We start from the raw sequence: 27,209 nt of genomic DNA, 5'->3' as shown, positions 1-27,209 counted from the left end.
AGGCAGACCCAAAAGGAAGTATACAATTGTATTTTCTTAAAGAGTGTATAAACAAGGTCACAAGACTTGTGAGCTATAGAGAGAAGCCTAAAGGCTGTTAGAGACCTAACCAACAGTAGGCTCGGTTCTTTTAAAAGAATCCTTTGGAAGAGCCCAGTGACCCTGCCTCCTCCTCCACCCCTCCTCTCCCAGAGCACCCAGTTTCTTGGTGTCAGTTTTCAGCAGCTGGAAAGAGAGATAATAGCAGCCATGCAGAGTTGCCAGCTTTAGTAACTCTAGTTCCTGGAATGAAGGACAGGAAGCCTTTAGATATCAGCACACCCTAACTCTGCTAGCTCCTATTGCATAAATCATTTAGCTGTCAGCTAATTACAGTATTGGAAAGTTTACATCATTCATCTTTTTATGGAACCTCTTGATGGAGGATTCTGGAGACGAAAACTCTTGACAATTTCCACGATCTTAAAAAAGGAACGCTGACCTAGAGAAAGATGGGACAAAAGATGAGCATCTGATAAGTTTCAAGCAGCAATGAGATCTTACACAGTAGCCTATTTAAAGTGGTGCTGATGAGCACTTAGATTAAGTTCTTGGGAAAAGAAATGTGACTTTTGTCAGACGCAATGCTATTTTATTGAAAGCATGGTTATTTTGCACTTACTGAAGTATCAATACTATGCACTTGCTTCCAGGTAACAACCCTATGAGGCAAGTATTAAACCGCCACTTTACAGATAAACTGAGGCATACAGAAAATTAAAGTGTCCAAGCTCTGACAGCTGGTGGGTTGTAGAGCCAGAAACGAAATACGAGGCAATCTGGCTCCTGAGCCCATGGCTCTCGGCCGCTGCTCTGCTGACCTCACCCCTGGTCTCAGCCATTCCTCGACCTGCCAGTGGACACCAGCTGAAGCCTGTCGTTTTCGTGCAATTACTCGAAGCCCCGGTCCTAGCTCTCCAGTCCCCCCTGGGCCCTCTCTCTCTCCCTCCCTCCCTCGGGGTCCCGGGGGCTGCTCCTGGCCGCGCCTCCCGGGGAGCGGCGCCAGCACCCTGCGGCCCTGGCAGCGCGCCCCCGCGGCCGGCGGGAACACGCGGGAGCGGCGCGCACGTGCCGCCGGGAAGGGGCCGCCCGGGCCGCGCCAAGATGGCGGCGGCTGCGGCCGCAGCGGCGACGGTTGGCGGCGGCCCGTGAGGCGGGCGGGGCCGGCGGCTCGGAGGCGGGGTCCCGGGCGAGCCGCTCTGGGAGGCGGGGGGCCGTTTCCATAGCGGCGGCAGGAGGTGTCGCGCCGGGGAACTTCCTGGTTCCCGGGCTCGGCTTTGCCGGGATCCTCTCGGAAGGGAAACAATGGGGCGGAGGGCACTGCGGTAGCCGCCGCCGCTGCGCCGGGACCTGCTCGGCCCCCCGGGACCCCCCGCCCTCAGCCTCCGTCGACGGGACCGTTCGGAGGTAAGTTCATTTTCCCCTTTCCCACTGCGAGGGGCTGGCGGCTGCTGAGCTCGGCGGGCTTCCTCCGGGCACGGACTCGGAGGTGGCCCCAGGGAGCCGGACGCCGCCATTCGCGGCCCCGGAGGAGGTGGACGAGCGGCACTCCCGGCCCCCGCCCTCGAGGGGGCCGGCTCCGGAAACGCGCGCGGCCGCCGGGCCCCCGCCCCCTGGAGCCCCGACGGCTGGGTGCTGCGGGTGTGATTGGCAGGTCTGCGGGCACCGGGCGAGGGGCGCCGGGGGGCGAGCGGGCAGGATCTGGCTGGGACGGCGCGGGAGGGGGACCTGTCGATCTGTGAAGGGGGCTCTTGGAAGGAGCGGGGGCCGGCCAGATTCCGGGGGAGGGGAGACCCGCTGCCTCTCCCCCCTCCCCCCACCCCCGGCAAGTTTCGGTCCCCGGGAGACGTGTCTCCCTTGCAAGTTTCAGTTGCGTCCTCCAGAGTCCAAGTGGGCAGGACTGAGGCAAACTTCGTTCTCTTAAAATTATTGCCTTCCTGCCGCGGAACTTCATTTCGACTAGGCAAGGGGAGGATGGGAATGAATGAGGGCTTTGGAGAACCTGGAAATCTGTGCGCCTTTGCAAAGTTTGCAAAATACTTAGGAGCTCACAGCCGGGTGGTGTTGGTGCGGCAGTTGTGATGCGGGCGAACGGTTACTCGTAGGTATTTTAATTGAAATTGTGAGGGATCTGTGGATCCACGGGTGAGCATTTCAATACATTGAAATGCCCGCGTCCCCCCGCCCTTCATTTTAATCCCCAGATGCTTTTTAGTCGGTAGATTCCAACATGAGTTAAATGAGTCACTTATGGGACTGGGAAGGAGTTTTGAATTGGGGCAATAACAAGTCATGAAAATAATGTGACATATAGAAAAAAAGTGGGGACTCGGTTTTAAGTACTTTGCTGGAAGAAAGTGATTTCAATCGTGTATTAATCCATTTATAAATAGAAGTAAGTCTTTGGGATACGTAATATTTCGTAGCGCAGAGAGGTCGGACAAAACTTTAGATACCACTCTGGCCAACTCTCTCATATATTGAATCTACGGGAAGTTCTGTTCAGGAAAGTCAGGGTGCTTTTTTCTTTTGTGAAGTCATCTTAATAAGAATCAGATTAGGCAGCATTAAATGGACGGTGCTTTATTTGCTTATATTTCTCACTCTGTCAGACCCTAAATTTAAGAAAAAACGATACTGAGCTTGCTTTTTTTTTTTTTAATAATAAAGTTTGTAAACATCATCTAGTTTATTACTTAAAATGGGTGTTGTTCCTATGTTATGTTCTATATAGCCAATTGAAATATGTAAAAATGTAAGAGAAAAGAAGCTACACGAATAAAAGTATAGATTAAAAAACCAGAGCCTTAATTACCAGTACAGGTATTCTGAGTTAATAGAAATTCCTTTGCTGATTATGTCTTTAAAGAATCACTCAGGTATTACGAGGGCCTCAGAGAAGCATCCTTTCCCAAACATTAAGAACCTGGGCCCTAAGTCTTGCTGTTGGTGCCTACTTAATGTTTTTAACTAGCAAACCTGGGTCTCTGGGGTTAGGGTTATGTTTCTGGTGAGAATAGCCCATTACCAGTTATAACATTGTTTTGATATGAAGTAGCTCCGTGGGAGGACAGCTGCCATTGGTTAAACAAGCCAGTAAGTACAAGTGTTGGCTTTGGCACCATCTGTTAATTGGCTGGTCATCCTTGGGAACTGAGACAACTTCCTGGTATGGCAGATGCAAGCTGGGCCCCAGTGCCAGGCAGAGGTTGCATGGTCAGTTCAGTTTTTGGTCAGTTCAGTCTTTGAGCATGGTGTTCCCATCTATCTCAAGTTACTGTTAAATTTTGTAGCTGAAGATGAGTGAAAAAGAGGCCAGTAAATTGAAGCTAGTGGCAAATTGAAAAGAAACAAAATAATTTTGATTGTAATTGCTAGGAATGTTAAGGCAGTTTGAAGTCCTGCAAAAAACTTAGACATAATACCAGAACTTTTAAGAATTGCTGCTTCAGTTAGAAAGTGGCAAGGGATTACATTTTCTGGTTTATGCTTGCAATTTCACTTCAACCATTTTTGGTTTGTTTAGTGAAATAGTACTGTTACCAATAATACTCTGATCATTTATTACTAGATAAAGGTAATAGTTTGTCCCTTCAGTGTGATTTTTGAAAGGTGTATTGCCTTGCTAGATATGATTTGTTTATATTCAGTGTCTCATTTTTTCCTTTAGGAAGTGTCTCAATTTTTACAGTAAAAGTCAATACCAAAATATTTCATTTGACAGGAATCTGACTTCTACAACACTTCTTTATAGTACGTGGACATTAGAGCCTGAGAATTAATCACAAACACTTGAAGTCTTAACTGTTCTCTGCCATTTCCAGGTTATGGCATTTCATGAAAATAACTTAGTTTTTAAAAGGTTGTTTCTTTGTAAAATTGGGGAGAATTATAAATTCACATTTGTTTATTCAACAAATATTTCTTGGGTGCATTTTTGTACCCACAGCCTTGTGTCATGTACCTTGTTTTGAAAAACTAGAGCGATCAGTCCTTTGAAGTACAGTGCATGGAACTATAAAACCTGTCACCAGGGAACCTGACTTGATTGGGAGGGGCAGGGCAAGCTGTCCTGAGGAAGTGGCTGGTAAGACCTGAAGGATGAGGAAGAGATGGCAGGTGGGAGGGCGGGACACTGAGCATGAGGGAGCGCATGTAGAGAAGAGAGTGCGTGTGGGTGAGTGAGTTCTCGCTGCGGCTCCTGTCCCGCCACTGTTGCTTGTGGAGAGAAGGTAGGCTCTTGGCCTCATGAACTGTCATTGTCTGAACCAGGTGGCTGAGCCTTTGTAGAAAGAGTCCATCCAGATGACTCCGACCTCGCCAGGCTGGAGATGACTCTCTTCGGTGTCCACTACTATACAACTCTGGCACTGATTACTTGATAATTTCTATATCTGTAAAACTGGAATTAATTATTAAAAGATTCTTTGATTTCCTTAGACAGACTGTATAATATTGGTGTTTTTAAATTTTGAGAATGTTTTCCTTGGAAGAGCTTAGACTGCCTAATTTAAAATGTCTACTCGCAAAATGCAAGTAGAAATTCACTGTAAGCTCTGGAGTTTCACATCTTGTTTGGTTAAGTATTTGGGGCTGTAAAAGGATTACTTAATTATCCTCTGAGAGAGGTATACATTGCACCTCCGTCTTGATGACATTGATACTAGTGTAGAAGTTTTCATTTAATCCTGGGATTTTCCTTCACTGAATTAACAAGGGAATTAAAAAATATTAGAGTAATGCTTCTCATGAAATAAGTGAAAGATGATCATTTTAAGCTTCTTAATATATTAATTTTGGTTGTCCTGTGTACTCAGTCGTGTCTGACTCTTTGCAACCCCATGGACTGTAGCCTGCCAGGCTTCTCTGTCCATGGGATTTTTCAGACACGAATACTGGAGTGGGTTGCCATTTCCTTCTCCAATGAGTGTGAACTCAGTGCAGAGTATGGAATTTTGTGGACAAGAATACTGAAGCAGGTTGCCATTTCCTACTCCAGGGAATTTTCCCCAGCAGGGATTGAACCAGCGTCTCCTGTATTGGCAGACAGATTCTTTACCACTAGCGCCACCTTAGAAGCCCCCACATGCCCCCTAAAAGGGTGGAAAATGTGTGAGACATATAGTATAGTTAAAATCCTAACGTACACGTAATTTAGTGCCAGAGGAGAGGGAGAAGAGTAAGACAGATTCAATATTTGAAGAAATATTTCACATAGAAGTATTCTAAATCTTAGACTCTTTCAAAATGAAGCCACAGACTGAAGAATATCCATAAAACAACCCTCTTCCCCCAAATCTAAATACATCACAGTAATCTGGAGAAAACAGAGACAAAGAGCATATCTTAAAAGTGAAAGCATTTACCTCAGATTGGGACTTGAACCCAGCCACAACCCAGTGTGGGACTCAAACTCATGTGGGTGGGACTCGAACCTAGCCAAAACCCTGCTTGGGACTTGAACCCACGTGGCTGGGACACAAACCCAGCCAAACCCCACGGTACCTGATTTAAGGACCTGGTGAAGCTCAGCTTCTTGATGCCTCATCAAGTAAAGAATTCAGTGAGAGAAAAGGTGATAGCTGAGAAGAGGATTTATTCAGACTCCGAGAGTGGCACACTGCCCAGACGGAGTGTGGGCCGTCGCAGAGGGCGAGTGTGCCCTTAGTGATATTACATAGATCAGTAGCGGCAGAGTAATGTTTTATTGTGGAATTAATGCAGCATTTGTAAGCCAGTTCTCTGGGGTTTTTTTCCCCCTCTTGTTTCTTTTTGTTTGTTTTCTTTTTGAATCTTTTAATGCTTGTTAGCATATCTGTTGGAGAAGGCAATGGCAACCCACTCCAGTGTTCTTGCCTGGGGAATCCCAGGGACAGAGGAGCCTGGTGGGCTGCCGCCTATGGGGGCACACAGAGTTGGACACGACTGACGCGACTTAGCAGCAGCAGCAGCATATCTGTCGTTAGAAAAGAAAAGGTGAAATAAGGCTTTGAAAACTGAGTGACCCTGGAAATAAATGTGGAAAGTAAAATTTATAAAGGTTAGGTATGTGAATGGGAGATAGATATTTCTGTGTATTTTGCTGATGCCTATTATAAAAAATGAATTGGCAGATAATAACAATATGAATGTTTAAAAATTAAGAGTAATGTATTTGTCTCACCTGTTCCATGTTATTTTTTTCTGGATTTGTTTTGGGTTGATTTAAAAAAAATAATTATTCCATTTCCTCCTTTTTTTTTTATTACCTTGGGATTATATATTCTTTTACTCTTCTTTAGTATTTGCCTAAGAAATTCTAACCTTTTCTCTACTTATTAAAGTGTAATATTGAGACTTTCACCTTTTTTCCAGATAATATGTCTTTTAAAAACATGTAAGTCAATTTCCTTCCTTTTTTTAGTATTTCATTGTTATTATGTTTTAAAATGTATATGTTTTATACCCCCAAAGACCTATTTTTATTGTGTTGTACCATAATTATTCAATTAGGCTTACTGCCTTTCTTTTCTTCATTCTTATGTTACTGACTTTCTGTCTGGAAAAATTTTCCATCTGCCTGTAGAATACCCTTTAGTATGTTCTTTAGAGTGGATTTAGTATTGACAAAATCTAAAACTTTTAGTTTGAGAATGTTTTTATTTCACCTACATTTTGCTAGGTATAGAATTATAGATTGGCAATACGCACATACATATATTTGTATATTCTTTGGAGAAGAGATTATTCTATAGTATTTGTCTTTGTTGCTATTGAGAAGGCAGCTGCTGTTTATCACTTCTTTGTTGATAATTTGTTACTTCCTCAGGCTATTTTTAAGATTTTCTTTTTGTCTTTCAGATTTGATTTCTTTTTTTTTTTTTTTTTTATTAGTTGGAGGCTAATTACTTTACATCATTACAGTAGTTTTTGTTATACATTGAAATGGATTAGCCATGGATTTACATGTATTCCCCATCCCAGTCCCCCCTCCCACCTCCCTCTCCACCCGATCCCTCTGGGTCTTCCCAGTGCACTAGGCCTGAGCACTTGTCTCATGTACCCAACCTGGGCTGGTTATCTGTTTCACCCTAGATAATATACATGTTTCAATACTGTTCTCTTGAAACATCCCACCCTCGCCTTCTCCCAGAGTCCACAAGTCTGTTCTTTACATCTGAGTCTCTTTTTCTGTTTTGCATATAGGGTTATCGTTACCATCTTTCTAAACTCCATATATATGTGTTAGTATACTGTAATGGTCTTTATCTTTCTGGCTTACTTCGCTCTGTATAATGGGCTCCAGTTTCATCCATCTCATTAGAACTGATTCAAATGAATTCTTTTTAATGGCTGAGTAATATTCCATGGTGTATATGTACCACAGCTTCCTCATCCATTCGTCTGCTGATGGGCATCTGGGTTGCTTCCATGTCCTGGCTATTATAAACAGTGCTGTGATGAACATTGGGGTGCACGTGTCTCTTTCAGATCTGGTTTCCTTGGTGTGTATGCCCAGAAGTGGGATTGCTGGGTCATATGGCAGTTCTATTTCCAGCTTTTTAAGAAATCTCCACACTGTTTTCCATAGTGGCTGTACTTATTTGCATTCCCACCAACAGTGTAAGAGGGTTCCCTTTTCTCCACACCCTCTCCAGCATTTATTGCTTGTAGACTTTTGGATAGCAGCCATCCTGACTGGCGTATAATGGTACCTCATTGTGATTTTGATTTGCATTTCTCTGATAATGAGTGATGTTGAGCATCTTTTCATGTGTTTGTTAGCCATCTGTATGTCTTCCTTGGAGAAATGTCTGTTTAGTTCTTTGGCCCATTTTTTGATTGGGTCATTTATTTTTCTGGAGTTGAGCTGGAGGAGTTGCTTGTATATTTTTGAGATTAATCCTTTGTCTGTTGCTTCGTTTGCTATTATTTTCTCCCAATCTGAGGGCTGTCTTTTCACCTTGCTTATAGTTTCCTTTGTTGTGCAAAAGCTTTTAAGTTTCATTAGGTCCCATTTGTTTATTTTTGCTTTTATTTCTGAAATTCTGGGATGTGGGTCATAGAGGATCCTGCTGTGATTTATGTCGGAGAGTGTTTTGCCTATGTTCTCCTCTAGGAGTTTGATAGTTTCTGGTCTTACATTTAGATCTTTAATCCATTTTGAGTTTATTTTTGTGTATGGTGTTAGAAAGTGTTCTAGTTTCATTCTTTTACAGGTGGTTGACCAGTTTTCCCAGCACCACTTGTTGAAGAGGTTATCTTTTTTCCATTGTATATCCTTGCCTCCTTTGTCGAAGATAAGGTGACCATAGGTTCGTGGATTTATCTCTGGGCTTTCTATTCTGTTCCATCTAACCCTAACCCTAACCACTACTATTCAACATAGTTTTGGAAGTATTGGCCACAGCAATCAGGGCAGAAAAAGAAGTAAAAGGAATCCAGATAGGAAAAGAAGAAGTGAAACTCTCGCTGTTTGCAGATGACATGATCCTCTACATAGAAAACCCTAAAGACTCTACCAGAAAATTACTAGAGCTAATCAATGAATACAGTCAAGTTGCAGGATATAAAATTAACACACAGAAATCTCTTGCATTCCTATACACTAACAATGAGAAAACAGAAAGAGAAATTAAGGAAACAATACCATTCACCATTGCAACAAAAAGAATAAAATACTTAGGAGGATATCTACCTAAAGAAACAAAAGACCTATACATAGAAAACTATAAAACACTGATGAAAGAAATCAAAGAGGACACAAGCAGATGGAGAAATATACCGTGTTCATGGATTGGAAGAATCAATATTGTCAAAATGGCTATACTACCCAAAGTAATCTATAGATTCAATGCAATCCCTATCAAACTACCAACAGTATTTTTCACAGAACTAGAACAAATAATTTCACAATTTGTATGGAAATACAAAAAACCTCGAATAGCCAAAGTAATCCTGAGAAAGAAGAATGGAACTGGAGGAATCAATCTGCCTGACTTCAGACTCTACTACAAAGCCACAGTCATCAAGACAGTATGGTACTGGCACAAAGACAGATTTGATTTCAAATGATCTCTCTCTCCCTCTCCCCCCTTTTCTTTTCACAGCTGTTTATGCTGTGACCTGATGTCTTTCATCTGTCTTGGATAGTTCTCAGCTGTCATCTCTTCGAATATTGCTTCTCCCCATTTCTCCTGCTTAATCTTTCTGAGACTTCAGTTACCCAGTGTTAGGTCTCAGTAACTCCACTGTGTTTCACCTGCCTTCTAGGTTTTACTTTTTTTTGCTAGTCGTTCAGTTTACCTCTGGCCTTTCAATTTAGTCTTCATCTCTAATTTGCTCTTAAATGTATTCATTTTCTGGATTCTTAATTTTTGTTACTATATTTTTCATTCTAGAATTTCATTTTGGTTCTTTTAAAAATCTGCTATGCCACTTTTATAGTTTATAATTCCCTGTCAAAATGTGCAGGCTCTTCACGTGTCTCTGTGAACAGAGTAAGCAGGTAACTGTTTCAGAGTCCTGCAGAGTCCTGGTCTGTTACTCTTTGAGGAGTGTCAGCTGCATGTACACAGCTCACTGTGTACTGTTCATTGTGTTTGAAAGATTATTTCTGGAAGTAAATGTAGATTTAGATGAGGATTTTTCTGTTGCTTTTGCCAGGCACTTAGGATCACCTTGATTCAAACAGATTTATTTTAGTGTCTGTGCGAAGTCTGGCTTAGTTTACTTCTTGTGTTATCCTTCCTTCTGGGATTCAGCTTTTCGAGGTCTTATTCCACACGGGGTGTGGCTCCCTTACAGGCTCCTGGACTCTGATTTGCTGTCTTCTGAGCCCTCAAGGCTGCTTAGGTATAAATTAGCCCCTCAGGCAAAGAAGTTTGATTGGGTAAACATTTCCGGGAGGAAAGAAGCTCCAGGCTTCTTTGCATTACAATTATTTCTCCATTCTACTTTTAACAGATAGTTGCATTATTTCCAATTTTGGGCTGTTAAAGCTGCTTATGAACATTCTTATATATGTATTTTGTTGAACATACAGACTCCTTTCTTTTGGAAATATCCCTAGAAATAGAATTGTTGAGTAAATATTTAACTCTTGTAGCTGTTATCAGTTTTTCAAAATGGTTGTACCAGTTTTTAACCCTTTGATATTTTTAATAATTAAAAAATATGCTTTACATATATATATATTTAAGTCTAGGTTTTTGTCTTTAAGAATGTTGTGCATTATGTGGCCTAGCTTTGTTGGAAATGCAGGCCCCTTATCTTGTCTTTTATGTAACTCCCATGTGTTTGTGTTTTATCTCCCAGCTGATGCTTAGTTATTGGTAAATAGAGGCTTAATAGGATAATCTGGTTGTGAAGTAGAAGACTCATTTTGAAAGCAGCATTTTAGAATCTATTCAAGTTAGTACTGACTGTGGTTAACATTAGTAGACCATATCAATTGCTGAAGAGAAATTTCTCAAACTTCTTTTTAAAAGTTGCTTTTTAGAAATATTGAACACTGTCATCAATTTATATCACATTTTATTGTTAGTTTGAATTCTAAGCTCCTTTACCAGGCTTGCTTGGGAATATTTTTCTTTTACAAACCCTGTTCCCTCCAGAGTCAATGATTTCTCATCACTGAGGATTGCCAAAAGAATATCATCTGGATTCCCCCTTCAAATTTAGGATTACCTTTGATTACTTCACTGTTAGTAGTCTTTTTGACTTCTTTCCAAGTTGTCCTTTGAATCTGCCCTTCTGTCCCCCTTTTTAAACATAACCAGCATTTCAGATCAGTTTGTTTTAGTTCATACTTCGTTTATTGCAATAATTTATTAATTGATTCTACTTATAACGGCGAGGGATTAGAATCTTTCTTAGTTATCCATTGAATTGAAATTGATTTTTAGGTCACAAACCTTTTAGTGCTCAAAAGAGAACTTAAAAATGGTTTCAACTCCTTTATTTTATAAGACCAAAAATGGACCTGTGCTAATCCATGTGCCAAATATATGAGATACTTAGTTTATGAGAGCATTTTTTTTTTTCCTCATACGTAATCCCTCAACTCCCATCGTATTTAGGACTTTTGTCCTAACTGAGTTCTGTTAGCTGGGACCAGGTTTGTCTCTATTGCTGTATCTTGAGCCCTTTGAAAAGTTTTTACATGTTGCAAAGATGAATTAGCATTTACTGAATGGATGGATACGTACTTGTGTTTAGAATCCAACTAGATGTAAATCCTTAATGTAGGGCCTGGAATCTTGCCTACTTTTCTTTGTAGTTCTCATGGTATCTGCTATAGGGCTTACTATTACAATTAGTTGTCTAGACTTTTTAACTGACTTTTAAATTTTATTTTTATTTATTTATTTTGGGCTGTACTGGGTCTTCTTTGCTGCGCATGGGCTTTCTCTGGTTGTCGTGCGCAGGGGTTGCTCTCTCTGTTGCTGTGTGTGGGGCTTCTCTTGTTGCAGAGCATGGGCTCTAGAGCCTGTAGACCCAGTAGCTATGGTGCAGGGGCTTAATTGCCCCGCAGCACATGGAATCTTCCTGGACCAAGGATTGAATCCGGTGTCTTGTATTGGTAGTTCAGTTCAGTCGCTCAGTTGTGTCTGACTCTTTGCGACCCCGTGGACTGCAGCATGCCAGGCACGTTAGTCCATCGCTAACTCCCAGAGCTTATTCAGACTCATGTGCATCGAGTCGGTGAGGCCATCCAGCCCTCTCCTCCCCTGTCGTCCCTGTCTCCTCCTGCCCTCTATCTTTCCTAGCTCCGTGTGTGCTGTGCTTAGTCGCTCAGTCATGTCTGACCCTTTTGACCCCATAGACTGTAGCCCGCCAGGCTCCTCTGTCCATGGGATTCTCCAGGCAAGAATACTGGAGTGGGTTGCCATTTCCTTCACTAGGGGATCTTCCCGACCCAGGAATCGAACCCAGACTCTTTACTGACTGAGCTATCAGGGTCTTTTCCAATGAGTCAGTTCTTCACATCAGGTGGCCAAAGTATTGGAGCTTCAGCATCAGTCCTTCCGATGAATATTCAGGACTGATTTCCTTTACGATTGACTGGTTGGCTCTCCTTGCAGTCTAAGGGACTCTCAAGAGTCTTCTCCAACACCACAGTTTCAAAAGCATCAATTCTTAAGCTCTCGGCTTTCTTTATAGTCCAACTCTCACATCCATACTTGACTACTGAAAAAACCATGTATTGCCAGGCAGATTTCTTAATCATTGGACCACCAGGGAAGTCCTTAACTGACATTTATTTATTTATTTTCTTAACTGACTTTTAAAATGAAGCCAGACCCCTGAAAATCAGAGATACTGTAGCCTTCATTTTAGCTTTTATCTGTAGACCTCAGGCATTATGTATAGTTCTGATAGGATATATTAAGTGCATTAGGCAAACATAAGCTAGTTTGGAAAGACCCACCTCTCTGTAACAGATAGGAAAGGAAGCCTTGGGAATGACATTTGTTTTTCCTAAATACCTAGAAGTTGCCCAGTGTAAAGCTACTAGAATTTGATAAGTCCTTCTGGAAACCTAACTTAAATTCTATCTGTAGAAGGGGAAATCAGACCTCTTTCTTATCAGCTGTTTCATTAACATACATGTGTAAACAAACCTAGGAAATCAGATGATTTCTCATTTTGCCCATCTCCTTTTCTGATCTTATTAGTAGGAAGTACTTTGTTAATTTAGTGAATGGGCTAAATAAACCTCCTTTTACTCTAGCTGTAGTAGAAGATTGGCTTTACTTCTCTTGAGAAGGAAAAACACAGAAAGCCTTGAAAATTTAGAATTGTGTTTGGGGGTGTAAATTGCAGAAAGAATGAATATTCTTTATAAAGAGCTCAAGAATTGTGAAAGTACAGTGGTGAGACCATCCATATCAATGAATGACTTTAATAGTCATCATTCATTGGACTACAGCCCTCCAGGCTCCTCTGCCCATGGAATTTTCCAGGCAAGATGGAGTGGGTTGCCATTTCCTTCTCTAGGGGATCTTCCCGACTCAGGGATCAAACCTGTGACTGTTAATCTCCTGCATTGGCAGGCAGTTTCTTTACCACTAGCACCACCTGGGAAGCCCACTTTAATATTAACTGAAGTTATTTCTTTATCTGGTGTGAGAAGATACTACCCTGGAATGCCCTGACATATTTATTTCAACTCATGAACTGTGCACCTGAATTAAGGGGAGGTCCTAGAATTGCTGGGATGTGAGTTCATGTAGAAGGGGTCTTTGTTTTGTTTATGGCGCTGTCTGCAGAGCCTCGGACACTCCCTGGCTTGTAATAGCTGCTCAGTGAATATTTATTGAATGAATAGTAAATTTATATATTATCTGTCTTTTAAATTTAAAAATTGAACATTAATCATTTTAGATTTTGGTTTATAAGCCTTTGGGGTATTACATTTAAATTGGCTGAGACATCATTTCTGATATTTCTTGTTGGTTATGAGAAGGTTGCACGAAGCACATTGGAGAGCATTCATTCACTTGTCATTAAATCTTTTTGAGATATTTTTTACGTGGATGCAGGAAACCCCATTCCATGTAAATTAACAATCATTCATTTACTCAGTTCCTTATTATTGCACATTTAAGTTTATAATTATTTTTTTGCTGTTACCAATAATGCTTCAAAGAAGAAAATTTTCTTAAGCTTTTTCTTGGGATGGCAGTTCAGTACATAGCAATTTAGCAAAACAGGGTCTAGGAGTTTCTACTAAAAAATGAACTTGGGTTATACAGCTGTGAAGGTGAGATCAGAATCTCCAGTGATCAGAGAGCTGAGCAACGCAGCTCATTGAGAAGGCCAGCTTCTTCTGCATCTAGATAAAGGATGATCATCAGTCTCTTCAGTCAGTGCTGTCTTGCATTTTGTAGTGAACCTGGCTATCACTTGTATTTGTCTCTTTCTCTTAAAGAATAAATGATACACGGTTGGTGGGAATGCAAACTAGTACAGCCACTATGGAGAACAGTGTGGAGATTTCTTAAAAAGCTGGAAATAGAACTGCCATATGACCCAGCAATCCCACTTCTGGGCATACACACCAAGGAAACCAGATCTGAAAGAGACACGTGCACCCCAATGTTCATTGCAACACTGTTTATAATAGCCAGGACATGGAAGCAACCCAGATGCCCATCAGCAGATGAATGGATGAGGAAGCTGTGGTACATATACACCATGGAATATTACTCAGCCATTAAAAAGAATTCATTTGAATCAGTTCTAATGAGATGGATGAAACTGGAGCCCATTATACAGAGTGAAGTAAGCCAGAAAGATAAAGACCATTACAGTATACTAACACATATATATGGAGTTTAGAAAGATGGTAACAATAACCCTATATGCAAAACAGAAAAAGAGAGTCAGATGTATAGAACAGACTTGTGGACTCTGGGAGAAGGTGAGGGTGGGATGTTTCAAGAGAACAGCATTGAAACATGTATATTATCTAGGGTGAAACAGATCACCAGCCCAGGTTGGGTACATGAGACAAGTGCTCGGGCCTGGTGCACTGGGAAGACCCAGAGGGATCGGGTGGAGAGGGAGGTGGGAGGGGGGACTGGGATGGGGAATACATGTAAATCCATGGCTAATTCATTTCAATGTATAACAAAAACTACTGTAATGATGTAAAGTAATTAGCCTAGAAAAAAAAAAAAACATAAAAAAAAAAAAAAAGAATAAATGAGTCACTACAACTCTTTCTGCCTCTTAATTATGGCTTAAAGATTATAAATACGTTTACCTCTTTTATACATGTGGCTATATAAATTTCTTTTATAATCATTTCTGAATTTTGTTGGAAATTTTGCCTTTCATATTAAAATGTAAAACATTCTGTTCATACAAAGGACTGTATGTAATAAGTGTGTTATATACTTCTAATAGAATGATGTGTATGTGTCCCTTCTCTCAGCTTAAGTGGCACAGAGTTAGCCCTGCCCTCTTACATCTCCCTACAGCTCCTCCTGTCTTGCTTCTGTCCCCAGAAAACCATTAGCCTCAACTCTGCTTTTTTCTTTTGCTTTTCGAAGCGACTTAGCAGCAGCAGCAGTATAGTTACTTGTGTTCATGTATTGTTAATTTTATTTTTGAACTTTATATAAATAGTATCACTTCGTGTGTATGTATACATATATGTATTTGTGTGTATATACATATGTTTGCCAACTTAGTAAAATTTTTTAGTTAAACTAAAACCCATGAATGTAATTTGCATATAAAGTTAGTATCTTTGCCTTTTGTATTAGTCATCTTTTGCTGGCATAATGCTATGTAACAAGTCACTGTGAAACTTCAGTGACGTACAGTGACAGACATTTATTTCTAGCTCATAGGTTTGGCAGTTTCTGCTGGGTGTGGCTGGGTTTGGTTATGTGCTCGGCGTCTCCTCATTCTGGGACCAGCAGAGACTGGGGTGCAGGGTGGGAGTACAGAACGCAGCTCAGAGCTCGGAAAGCCTTCAGTTAGAACTGGGGCAGTTCTGTTCACGTTCCTATCTGTCGTGTCCCCAGGCCTTCAAATCCACGAGGTGGGGAGTATCCCAGGATGACAAGTGATAGAAGGCATATGAACAAAAGATAGTGTCTGCTTCATCTTCCTCCTAAAAAGCAGTATAAGAGACTTGGAATAGTGCCATTCCTGTTATGGTACCTTCCTCCTAGATTACATGCTGTTTTTGTTCAGTACTTTAGGTTTGTTTGCTTTTATAACTCATCATTTCAAAATTATACCACTAATATTTGCATATACCCATTTTTACGGTTCTCTTTTCTCACCATTCTTTCCTGTATTTCAGACTTCTTTTTTTGGCATCATCTTCCATCTTTATGAACTACAGTTTTGGAAGCATCCTTAATGATGATCTACTTATAGTATATTTCCTCAGCTTACGTCTGAATTTTCATTATTTTGCCCCTTTTCTTGAAAAAATAGTTTAGCTGAGTTGGTACCTAATTACAGCTTAAAACTTATTTTCTCTTGGAACTTTGGTGATACTGTTCCAGTGTCTTCTGGCTTCCATGGTTGCAGTTGATCAGTCAGAGTCTGATTGTTGCTTTGTACGGTCTGCTTTTCTTTCTGGTTGGATTTAAGAACTCTTTGTCATCGATGATTTGCAGTTTCACTGTGATATCTCTAGGTGTCCGTTTCTTTCTTTTCTGTTTTAAATTTATACCTCTTGGAACGTGCTGAACTTGAATCTGTTTCACATTAATGTGCAGCCATCACCATTCATCTCCAGAACTTCTTTAATCTTCCCGAAATGAAACTTCACCCATCAAGTACTAACTCCTCATTTTCTGTTCCTCCAACCCCTGGCAACCGTGATTCTTCTTTCTGTCTCTGTGGATTAGACTTCTCTAGGTCCCTCGTGTAAGTGGAATGTAGAGTATTTGTCCTGTTCTCCATGGCTGCTGCTCAGGCATGTCCGACTCTTTGAGACCCCATAGACTCTAGCCTGCCAGGCTCCTCTGTCCGTGGAATTTTCCTGGCAGGAATACTGGAGTGGGTTGCCATTTCCTACCCAGGGAATCTGCCCAACCCAAGGATCGAACCTGTGTCTCTCGTGTCTCCTGCATTGGCAGGTGGATTCTTTACCAATGTGCCACCTGGAAAACCACTTTTCCTACTATGACTTGCTTATTTCACTTAGCACAGTATCTTCAAGATTAAATCTGATTTTTAAAAAATTATACTTTGTGATGAGATTAAAAATGAAGATCACATCAGCTTTTAGTGGATATTGGGATTTTTTGTGTATTCTCTTTTTAAGAAAAGTTATCATACAATGAAATAAGTTAATATTAATTTGATCTCTGGGAAGAATACTGTTAGAGACAGTAGTATGTGATCCTGTATGTTGTGATTTATAATTCTGTTAAATTTAAGTTTTAAGTGACCAAGAGTGACGGGAATTATTTTTAGGTCATGTTTGGTGCCTACAGTAAAGAAACGCGTATGGTGGAATTTCTTTCCTTTAACTAGAACCTGAGTTCCCTGAGTATGGGTCACAAAAGTTGGAGGAGTCACTTGAAAGTACCCCTGGCTCAAGTTCCTGTAAAACGCGTTGAAAGGCCAGCTTTTGCAGAAGTACCCCAATAATGCCTTTTATGTGAAACTGTGGATTTGAAACAGAGTACTCTTTCCCTCTTAGATGGTGTGAAAAACAACATGTAAGATTCTTCTTTCTGCTTTGTATGTCCAGGCGATAGCATTTACAGGAAGAGAAAGGAAATCTGAAAATGTTATCTTGTGCTACTAAACTGCCTCATTGCTGAAAAGAATTGGTAGTCCACCTATTTGTGCACAAAGGGTTTGCATTTCAAAGCTGTGATTGGCATTAAGAGCCTTGAATACGTGACTTCAGTTGTAAGTAATTTAAAAATATGTTTTCTAAGAACTGCTCCATGACATTAATTCCAGCTCATGCATGGTTGCATATTTTTCAAGTACATTTATCACTTCAGATGATAAGGTTATAAATTCAGTGTTTATAAGTTTTACTGTCCTGTTTCTTTTGAGGTTACTATTTTTGGTGCTGAGAAAACTCCTAATGTCTGAGGAACCTCAGTCCTTAAATAAGTATTTATTGGCAGTTCATAACTATGGGTAGGAAGGGTGCATGGCTTAGTACAAAGTGCTTTGATGTTGCCATTTAGGAATTTTAAATTTAAGATAAGAAACTTCGATATAAATATGAACAAAGAGCGCAGTCCCGAGCAGAGAGAGCAGTCCCCACAGGTGTGAGTGAGCTGCGTGTGAGCTCCCAGGTCCTCAGCGTGTGGTCTACTCTGTGTCACAGGACTGAACCCCGGCCACCCTGTGACACCAGGAGGCCTGGCCCACCTCCTAGTCTCCTGGGTGGGCTTGGTGAAGCGCCAGGAAGACAGTGTTTTCATGGTGAGACCCTATTGTCATGCGGATTATTTTAGATTTTTCCATACAGCTTCTCATTTTGGGGAGAATAATTGGGTTATCTGGAAATGGAAATCATTTCATAATATCCAGTGCGAGATGCAGGCCAGGCCATGTGGGAAGAGGGCCAGGTGATCATGCAGCGCTCCCTGCAGTGATAGGCCATGGCTGATGAGAGCACGTGGACCCTGCTGGCATCCAGGTTTGGGCATCCTTCTGTAGGTTTTTACTGCTTTCATATATTATGTGGTGTGAGTCAAGATGAGTTAGAGATGGGGCGAGCCTTATTTCTTCAAAAAACGTTTCTCGAACTGTAATCTGTTTCAGAAGCAGAGGTCCTTACTATTGTGCTGTTTTCTTAATTGACTTAGAACATCATCACCCCTTCTTGTGATCCTGAGAGGTAGCTGATCAGCTTATGAGGGCAGCTCCACATGACTGAGCACTAGTGTACATTTTGTATAGAATCTGATGTTATCTGGTTTGTGGAAATTCATGTTAGGTTCATGGAGACACTTGCGCATCCATGGTTCCTTTGTGCCTCATTTTCTTTAATATATTATCAAAAAGGAAAGTGAAGTTGCTCAGTCGTGTCCAACTCTTTGCGACCCCGTGGACTGTAGCAGACAAGGCTCCTTCGTCCGTGGGATTTTCCAGGCAAGGGTACTGGAGTGGGTTGCCATTTCCTTCTCCAGGGGATCTTCTTGACCCAGGGATCAAACCCGGGTCTCCCACATTGCAGGCAGATGCTTTACTGTCTGAGCCACCAGAGAAGCCATATTTTCAAGAGGAAGATTTATGATTACCTCCTAACAAAGGGTTAACTTTATAATAATACAGGGTGATGCATTAAGTTTTACTCAACTGAAGAGAAGCAGATACAGAATTTTGTGTGCAGTATTTATAAAAGTACACTTTAAAAATATATACAGAAAATTCCTGGAAAGGAGACATGTTACAAATGATTGGGTAGATGTAGTGGCATTGTACTTTTGAGATAATTTTTTCTTTCTATTTATCTGTTTCCAATTTTTTAAAACAATGAAGCCGTATTACTTTGTAATGAAGAAAAGGCCCATTATTAGAGAAAGTATAGTAGTAAATGGTAATTTTTATTTGATGGTGTATATAACTCATTTATGTGCAGTCAAAATACATTGAGCAGGTGTGATGTGTTTAATTTACCCAAAATGGGGTGCTTTCTTCCTATGACTTATTTATGTGGCGATGGAGGAGGGAACTGAAGAAAAATTAATAAGTTTCTGTGGTAACAACTTTATACATATTATTTGCTTTTGAGGTAACTTCTTACAGAAAAAGGAAAATATGAACAGAATCATGATGTTCCAAAGGTTGATTGGTAACTTTTTACATTTAGATGATGTCAGAGTTTTTTTTTTTTAATAGAAAATTTTTGTAAGTAAATTTTTATTTCCCTTTAGAATATTTTAAATACTGACCTTTAGAAAATATGATTTCTTTCTCTGTTTTCTTCCCAGGACATGTATTCCTCTGAGAAACACTGGACAGCAGATTTGGGTGTAGTGCCTGATCGGGACCACATACAGAGACATCTCCAGTCATGGGTAAGTGTCCTAGGTAAATTGGAATTATGTCATTTCATCAGTGATTGAATATTCTGGTGTGGCCCAATACTGTGCCTTTGTCTCTATTTAAAAGAAGGTAGTACTGTTTGGTGTTTGATTAATTCTAAGAAGTTAGATGTGAGGATCTCTGTGTCATTAGCTTCTTGGCTGACTTAGTTTACCACCTAAACTTTTCTATTGACTATTCATTGGAAAGTGGCTCTTTAGAAATATGAAGAGGGAAGATGGCAATTGACTGTAAGTAGCAGAGATTTTATTATGTGACATTTAATCATTGGGTAGCATGGGTTAATATTATTTAATCAAAGATATAGCAGTGTCTTTGGATCAAGGAACCAACTCTACCTTATATAGACTTATCTTTTGAATTAGATTTTATCTTCTCAGTTGTAAGGGGATAGAATATATAATATTTTCTGTCATTCCTTTCTACGTCTGTTCATGAACAGGAGAACTAGATTTTACTGTTTTAACTGTTTACTTCTAGAGAGTGAGGAAAGAATTAAAGACTTTATCCTGATTGGAATCCTATGACAGTTTTGGTGTACTTTTAGAGTACAGCCTTTTTGGTAAGGGAAACTGGGATGAAGTGAATATTTTATTAAAATATAATAGCACAGAGTTTAAAATTTTTCACATACTGATTATGTATTTACCTTGATAGGAATACAGTAGCTTTTCTCATCAATTTGAATAATCAGGCAAAAGTTGGTAAGTGAAAATGAAGCTGTTGTTATTGTGAGATCTTTGAGTACTTTCTACTAAAAGTAATATTGCAAGCTGTGGTCTTGGGTTTTGGAGACTTTTCAGTGGGTTACTTTTTTGGTGGTGTGCTTTGAATAAATAAGGATAGTTGCCAGATGAGTTCAAATACAGATTAAGAAAGAAGCAGCTTTTGTTATTTCAGCTCCATTCATGTGAAATTTGGTGAGAATGTTTCTCTCTTGTAGAGTGCCAACTCTAGTTAAAGATGGTAGCATGAGTTCATGAACACTAAGAGCATTTTAATTTAAGAAATGCTTACTTTTTTTGAAATTTAAATTTTGTTCTACTTTGTAATCTTAGTGGTCTAGTAGTGTCACTTACAGATGGCAAGTTCTTTGAGGACAACGAATACCCAGGTGTCTTTCATTTTTGAATCTTGGAGTCTGACACAGCTGTCCCCCAAAACTCAGAGCCCTGTGAGCCTGAAGGTCGAGGGAGGGCTGGCTTACTAGGCATCTAATGATGAGTACTGGGACCACAAACAAACAAATTTTTATTTATAAATTACTATGGTTATACTTCATCTGCAAGATTTTTAATTGGTTCTTTTTTATATCCACTAGTTCATTTCTCATTTCTGCTTGTTTGTGTTTAAAATGTTCTCAGTTCTCTTGTTATTTATCTCTTTGAGGGTCTTTTACATGTTTACTTTAAAGTCTTTTTCAGGTCATTCAATGATTTGTTTTGTCTGCAGTGAATTTATGTTCTGGTTGTTGATGTTATTGGTGTCGACATCATGTTCTGTAATTTTGCAGGGACAGGAGTTTTCTTTTTCCTGTCTCTCTGTCTCTGATTTCCCCTGATGGTCTGGCTGTTTTGCCCTTGTCTCTGCCTGGTTTTAGAGTTCCCAGATCAAAATTAGGTCTTGTGTTAGTGGACCAGGCCCCGGCCCCAGTGACATTGGGGATATCACAGATTCGGTCACTGGGTCAGCTGGCATGAGGTCAGCTGTTCCCTAAGCTGTGGCCTCGGTGCAGTTAGCAGAAATCTTTTTCAGTCTAGTTCCCCAAACAAGGCAGACTGCCACCCCAGTGCCTGGTTTTCAGCAGAGTGCCTGCTGCTGACCCTAGTTCCCGTGGAGCCCTTGTTACCCCATCCAGTCGACTCATAGTTAGTCCCTGGGGACCCACTGCCTGCCTGCTGCCTTTTCCTGTCTGGGGCCCAGAGCCCAGCAGACCTTCTGGCCTTGCCTAGGCTCACACTTTGTGTTCCTGTGAGATTTCTGGTCCGTGGAGATGTTTGACTTGTTAGGGGCATAGGTAATGTCCTTTTGGTCATTTGTCTTTGTGTTTTATCGGTGATTTCTCAGTGTTTGTTGTGAAAACAGGGAGCTGCAAAGCATGAACAGTGCCATTGGGGGTTTAACCACTGGGATTATCATGAAGTCTCATATCCTTACGTCAGTTTCTGTTCGGTTCCCTGGATTCTAGAGCTCCTCTCCACCATCCATGCACCCCTTCACTCGCTGGAGGAGCCCTGGGGTGCTGCTTCTCCAGAGCCTGCCTCACTCTTGCAGCTGGCATCCTCCGGGAAAGTCGCTGGCCTGTTCACTCCAGTCTGCATCTAATCTCTAAACTCCTTCAGGGTGAATACTTATTCCTAAGGCTAGGCAGGGTTCCTGGCACTCAGTAGATGCTCAATAAATAGTGCATGGATTTGAGTGTTCCTGTGTGACACCTTTACTGTGGGATAACTGTTCCGTGTGTTACTGTTCTTAGGTGAAGTTTGAGCTGCTCCCATGAAGTGTGTGTGTGTGTGTGTGTGTGTGTGTGTGTGTGTGTGTGTGTGAATAGGATAAAGCATCCCAGGTAGGGGAGCGCTGTGAGAAAGGCGTGGAGCTTTGACCACAGGAGAGTGTTGCTGAGAGTGACATCCTGGAGTGTAGAGCTGGGGAGGAGCTTGTGAGAGGTAAAGCTGGTGTAGACGAAATCGGGGTCCAGGCTGTACACATTTCGGGAGGTTTGGACCTAGGTTATAGTGCCCAGCTTAGGAACTGTTGAGAGACCTCAGTGAGGGGGAGTACTTAAGAGTTCATTCTGGAAAAATTACTCTGACAAAGAGACATTTTTGTTAGATACAAATTAAAAAGATGGGTTACAGGCAGTGTTTGCATTTCCTAGATTTGTTCTTAGTTTTCAGCTCTTTCCTTGCTCCCTTTGAAATAACACTTTGAGTCTCTTTTTCTTGCCAAATGGATTTTCTCTAGTTGGAAATCATTCTTGAGTCGATGATTGGAACCATAGGTTAGGGAATGTTGTCATGGTCTTTGCTGTGCTGCAGTTTCCAGGAGCTTGTAAGTTTTCATAAAGGTGGGAGGGAACTGAGTAAATCAGAGTTCCTGTTTTTGAAAAAAATATTGGAGAAGATATGGTAAAATATGGTACAGGTTAAAAAAATAGGAAGATATGTCATTAAAATCTAGATAGAATTTCCAAACCTAGATTTGGGTGAGATTGTTGGGTATAGAAATTTTGTCTGTTTCTCTGGAGATTACAAGAAAGATTGGGTACTTATATATACCTCTGTAGCATTTCCTAACCCTTCCCACGTCATGAACCATGTAGGACATGGTGGTGGTTGTACGGTATGTGGGATAAACTGATGGAGATGTTGGGGTCTTGGAGGCAGCCGGCTCTGACACTTCAGGCCAGGCCCGGAGATCAGTTTCTCTGTACATCCTGACACATGAATTGGGATGCCCCAATGTAAGGCCTAGAGAATTTGTTAAATGCTTTAAGAAGTTTTTTGGCATTTAGTCTAGATTTTTATATATTCTGTCAAGTTCTGAGGCTGAACATGTATCTTGTGAAATCTGTTGTGCTGCTATGATGTGCATTTCATTGTGAATTGTTAGCTTTGTTACAATCGACAAAAAGCATTTTGATTTTTCAGTACTTAAATTTTTCTTAATTTTCTATATTTGCCATGTTTAGCATTTACCAGATTCATTAAACATTTTATCAGATAGTGCCAAAGATGAAATAAAGCTGTTATGTTTAAAGTCTGGCTATAATTTAAAATGGATTTTTTAGATCTTTGATGGAGATTGTAACAGAATAGTTTGTGTAAAGATCAGTGCTTAATAATTTCTAGATGATTATTTTGATTAAATGTTTTTAAAAAAGCCAAAAAAGCAACAAAAACCAAAAGTGGTAATTTAGGGTACTACTTGTTTTTCTTTTCCCAAGTTTCAAGTTAAAAAGATAAAGTTTATCCAGTCTGTTTTAAATTTTTAAATCTTTACTTCTGTATTTATTTCACTTTATTTGGAAAAGTTTTGCTCTGTGAGTAATTACATGACATGTTTCCTAAGAGAGTCTTTTTGGATGTTGACTGGGCAATCCAGGAGTGAATCTATTGTGTTGGAGTGTTTGATTCTGCCCTTTGGCCTAAATAGTGGAGTGAGTTTTTTGAGTCACTTCTGAATATGAAATATTTCTCTTTTATCTGAAGAAAAAGTAATGGTGGTGAATAATTTGGGATGTAGTGTCTTTGTGTCTTTCTAGTAAGAGGAACAAATGTCATCATTCATTGGAGCGTAGACTAAGAGACAATGCTGAAGTGAAGAGCACTTAGAGTGTAACGTTCAGAGCAGATAATGCTGTAACTGTTGAGTAGGTTACTAAACCCCTGAGCGGCAGCATAAAGATTCTTCTGAGTCCATTAAATAGAAAAATCATGCAGCAAGTAAGATAAGACTTTTCTTAAGTATTATCTTCTCTCTACAACAATAGTCTATCTGGATATATGTCCTATCTTATGAAATAGCTGTGTACCACAGAAGATAAAGAAAAGAAAGTTTAAGTTGACTTGGATTTTAAATACTGACATATCTGCATTTAACAAAATCTTGAAAGAAATCTCTTTGAAAAGGGTGCTAATTTCAGAAAATAGAATTTGATTTGATTTTTGCAGTTTCTTGAATCCACTTTATTAGAACTGATGTACTGGTTTGAAAATTTCATACATAAACTTATCTAAAGTGAATGTCTATATGAAAATATTATACCTGTGACTTTCAGTATTTTTCATTTATCAAAAGATAAGTCAAATAGACATTTTCTATTAAAGGAATTGGAGCCTGTGAATGTATATGATGGATGTCATTGTATAGTTGTCCTCTCATTTCCCAGATGTGTGAAATTCATATTAAAATTTCTCTAGCCTCTGTCTTTTTCCCTGAAAACTGGTCTAAAGTGGTATGTTGGTGTTACCTTTTTTTCCGCCTTTTTTGGAGATTAGAAAAGCGATTATGAAATAATTATTTCTAGCCTCTCTTTAAAACCTTGGGCTGAGAGGGTCAAGAATAGAGTGAAAAGATTTCCTCAGGTTCCCTTACCCCCATCCCCGATTCCCACTTTAAGCACTGAGCATAGTTAGCTTTTTAAAACAGGAAATGTTGCATAGGTTTCTGTCATGATTGGGGTCTGGAAGTTAGGAAGCCAAATGGAATTGGATGCTTCTTTTTTAAAATCTAATTAAGTTAATTTATGGCTGTGCTTGTTCTTTGTCTTTGCACAGGGTTTTCTCTGGTGGCGGCTACTCTCTGTTGCGGTGTGCAGGCGTCTCATTGTGGTGCTCCTCTTGTTGCGGAGCACAGGCTCGAGGGCGCGTGGGCTTCCGCAGCTGTGGCTCCGGGACTCTAGGGCACAGGCTCAGTAGTTGTGGCGCACAGGCTTAGTTGCTCTGCGACTTGTGGGATCTTCCTAGACCGGGGATCAAACGTGTGTCTCCTGCGTGGGCAGGCGCATTCTTTACCTCTGAGCCCCCAGGGAAGCCTGTGAACACTTCTTGTATGAGTTATCTCTTATTCAGGTTTAAAGATGGTATCATTGTGTAGGCAGATGGTAGTAGAGTGCTGTCCCCGCCCCCGGCCCAAGTTCAGAAGCTGACTTCTGCTGGCGTTACCCAGGTACCCCTGGAGCTACAACAGTTTTCTTTGCACTTACACATTTGGAGCGGTCAGGTGGTAAGCTTTAAACAGTGGACTGTAGAAGCATTACAGTTAAGCATTAGTGTGCACTCGTATACATCTATTAAATTGTGGGGCATTTGGAATTGCAGTGCCTTTTAAAAATTGCCATTGCCTGTTTTGGATTCTAGAACAGGATAGAATGGAGTTTGTTGGATGCATGGTAAAAACTTTTAACCCTGTGAAGTTCTGTGTTTGATCTCACTGGTTAACCTTGTTACATTCTCTAGTAAATGCAAAGTAGAACAAAATATGTTTGCTTGACTATAAGTTAAAAAAATTGGAAAAGCAAAAGTGTGTAAAGTTTTTTGTGAATAGTTGGTCGTTTCTACTCTCCCTTCGTGCCTTTGTGCTGTTTCCTTCTCTGGTATGTAGATACAGCCCAAGTGGGAGGTGTTATGTATCAGGAAAGGAGGGGCTAGGCATTATCAGTGCTGGAAGAACTCTGCGAACTTGTTTGTAACAATTATGGCACAGCAAAACTTGAGTTTCCAACTGGCTTGAATTTACTGAGTTGCATTCTCATGGACAGTAATGACCTCTAGGTCTACAGAGCTGTCCTTCTCAAGTTATTTTTTTCTGTTTAAGTGTGTATCTGTTCTCAGCAGGTGAAATTCTATCCCTCTTTCCCACCTGGTCCAACTTTATTTTTCCCATGGGATCAGTTCTGTATTTTATTTTTAAGTATCTGAATGTGTATTATTAAAAAATACACGTTACTGATTTTGGAACCATGTGAGAATAGGTTGCATATTATCATGCTTCATTTTGTATTTCAGTAGGTAGTTCTGAAGAACAAGGCTCTCTTAACGTGATCACAGTAAAACTAATTTACTGGACTGTGTTTGTCTGGTCTACAGACCGTACATCATTGTTTACAGTTTCCCCAGTAGCGGTAGCGCTTCTGTCTCTGAGTGCGGGGTCCCGCTGAGTGTCATTCACACCTGCGCTTGGGGTCCGTGGTCTTCAGTCTGCTCTAAGCTGGAAGATTCCTCAGATGTCCTTTATCTCACATGATGTTGTGTTCTAGAAGAATGCAGGCCAGTTCTTTCAGAGTGTCCCTCAGGTTAGGACTGTCGGAGGCTCCTCTGCCGGGATCCTCCCTGGCCTGTGTGACAGGTTTGGGGGCATTCCTTCAGGAAGCCTTCTGGAAGGGAGGGGACTGCATAGTGATCTCTCCATTTCCTTCCCATTTGGTTCTTTCACAGAAGATTTTCCTGTTTCTTCTTTAATTGAAATAGAGTTCAAATCTCTTCCATAAAAACAGGATTTATTGTTCTGCTTTGCAAGTTTCTGTTTCACTTAATTATGAAGGTTTAGAAAAACGGTGATAAAATATTTCCTAGAATATGAGATGACCTTGAAAGGAGACAACATTTGGCTTTCAAGAGAAATTCCTTTCTGTATGATTTCTGTTTTGAATTCTTGAGACGGAAGTCTCAAGATGCTCTTGAACAGGTACTGTGAAGATACAAGGTATGGCACTGTTGAATTTAGTGGGTTTTTTTTTAATAACAGTAAACCAGCTGCAGCTCTTCATCTGTTAATTGAATTTGCTTCACTAAAGATTAGCCCTTCCCATAACCTGGTGCTTCTTTGTCCTAATAAATTTTCTTTAGCTAAAATAGAATAAATGAACATATCAAGGCTCTGATTCCCATTTGGTTTTAGAGATTTATGGGTTATATTAAATTTAACGTGAAATGTCAGAGAATACTTAACCATCTATAGTTATAACTCTTAAACGTTTAATAATTGGAAGGTATATTGGAAGCTAGAAAATTGATGGACTATTGCAAAAGTATGAGACTCAAAATTTGTTTTTAGACAACAGTGAGACAGGTGATATAAATTAATTTCTTAAAATATTTTAAGAGTTGTAGCGTTCGAGTCTGATTTTAAAA

At 40.4% G+C, this 27,209-nt stretch overlaps 1 protein-coding gene across 5 annotated transcripts in view; it reads left to right on the top strand.

Moving 5' to 3' along the window:
- Positions 1-1,109: 1,109 nt before the first annotated feature.
- Positions 1,110-27,209, top strand: part of USP6NL (USP6 N-terminal like) — a 140,189-nt gene continuing 114,089 nt past the window's right edge. The window contains exons 1-2 of one of the 5 annotated variants that reach the window (XM_020892951.2): positions 1,110-1,446; positions 19,461-19,547. Coding sequence is in view for 1 of the 5 variants with exons in the window: in XM_020892970.2 (XP_020748629.2) it covers positions 19,544-19,547 (4 nt within the window). In the remaining 4 variants the exon portion in view is untranslated. Of the gene's footprint in view, positions 1,447-1,619; positions 1,694-1,892; positions 2,145-17,032; positions 17,416-19,460; positions 19,548-27,209 lie in introns of those variants that run through there. The other 4 variants (XM_020892970.2, XM_070471969.1, XM_070471970.1 and 1 more) reach the window with 4 other exon arrangements.

Source organism: Odocoileus virginianus, chromosome 9 (assembly GCF_023699985.2).
Source record: "Odocoileus virginianus isolate 20LAN1187 ecotype Illinois chromosome 9, Ovbor_1.2, whole genome shotgun sequence".
Classification (NCBI taxonomy): domain Eukaryota; kingdom Metazoa; phylum Chordata; class Mammalia; order Artiodactyla; family Cervidae; genus Odocoileus; species Odocoileus virginianus.
This window is presented reverse-complemented; position numbering and strand designations above follow the sequence as displayed.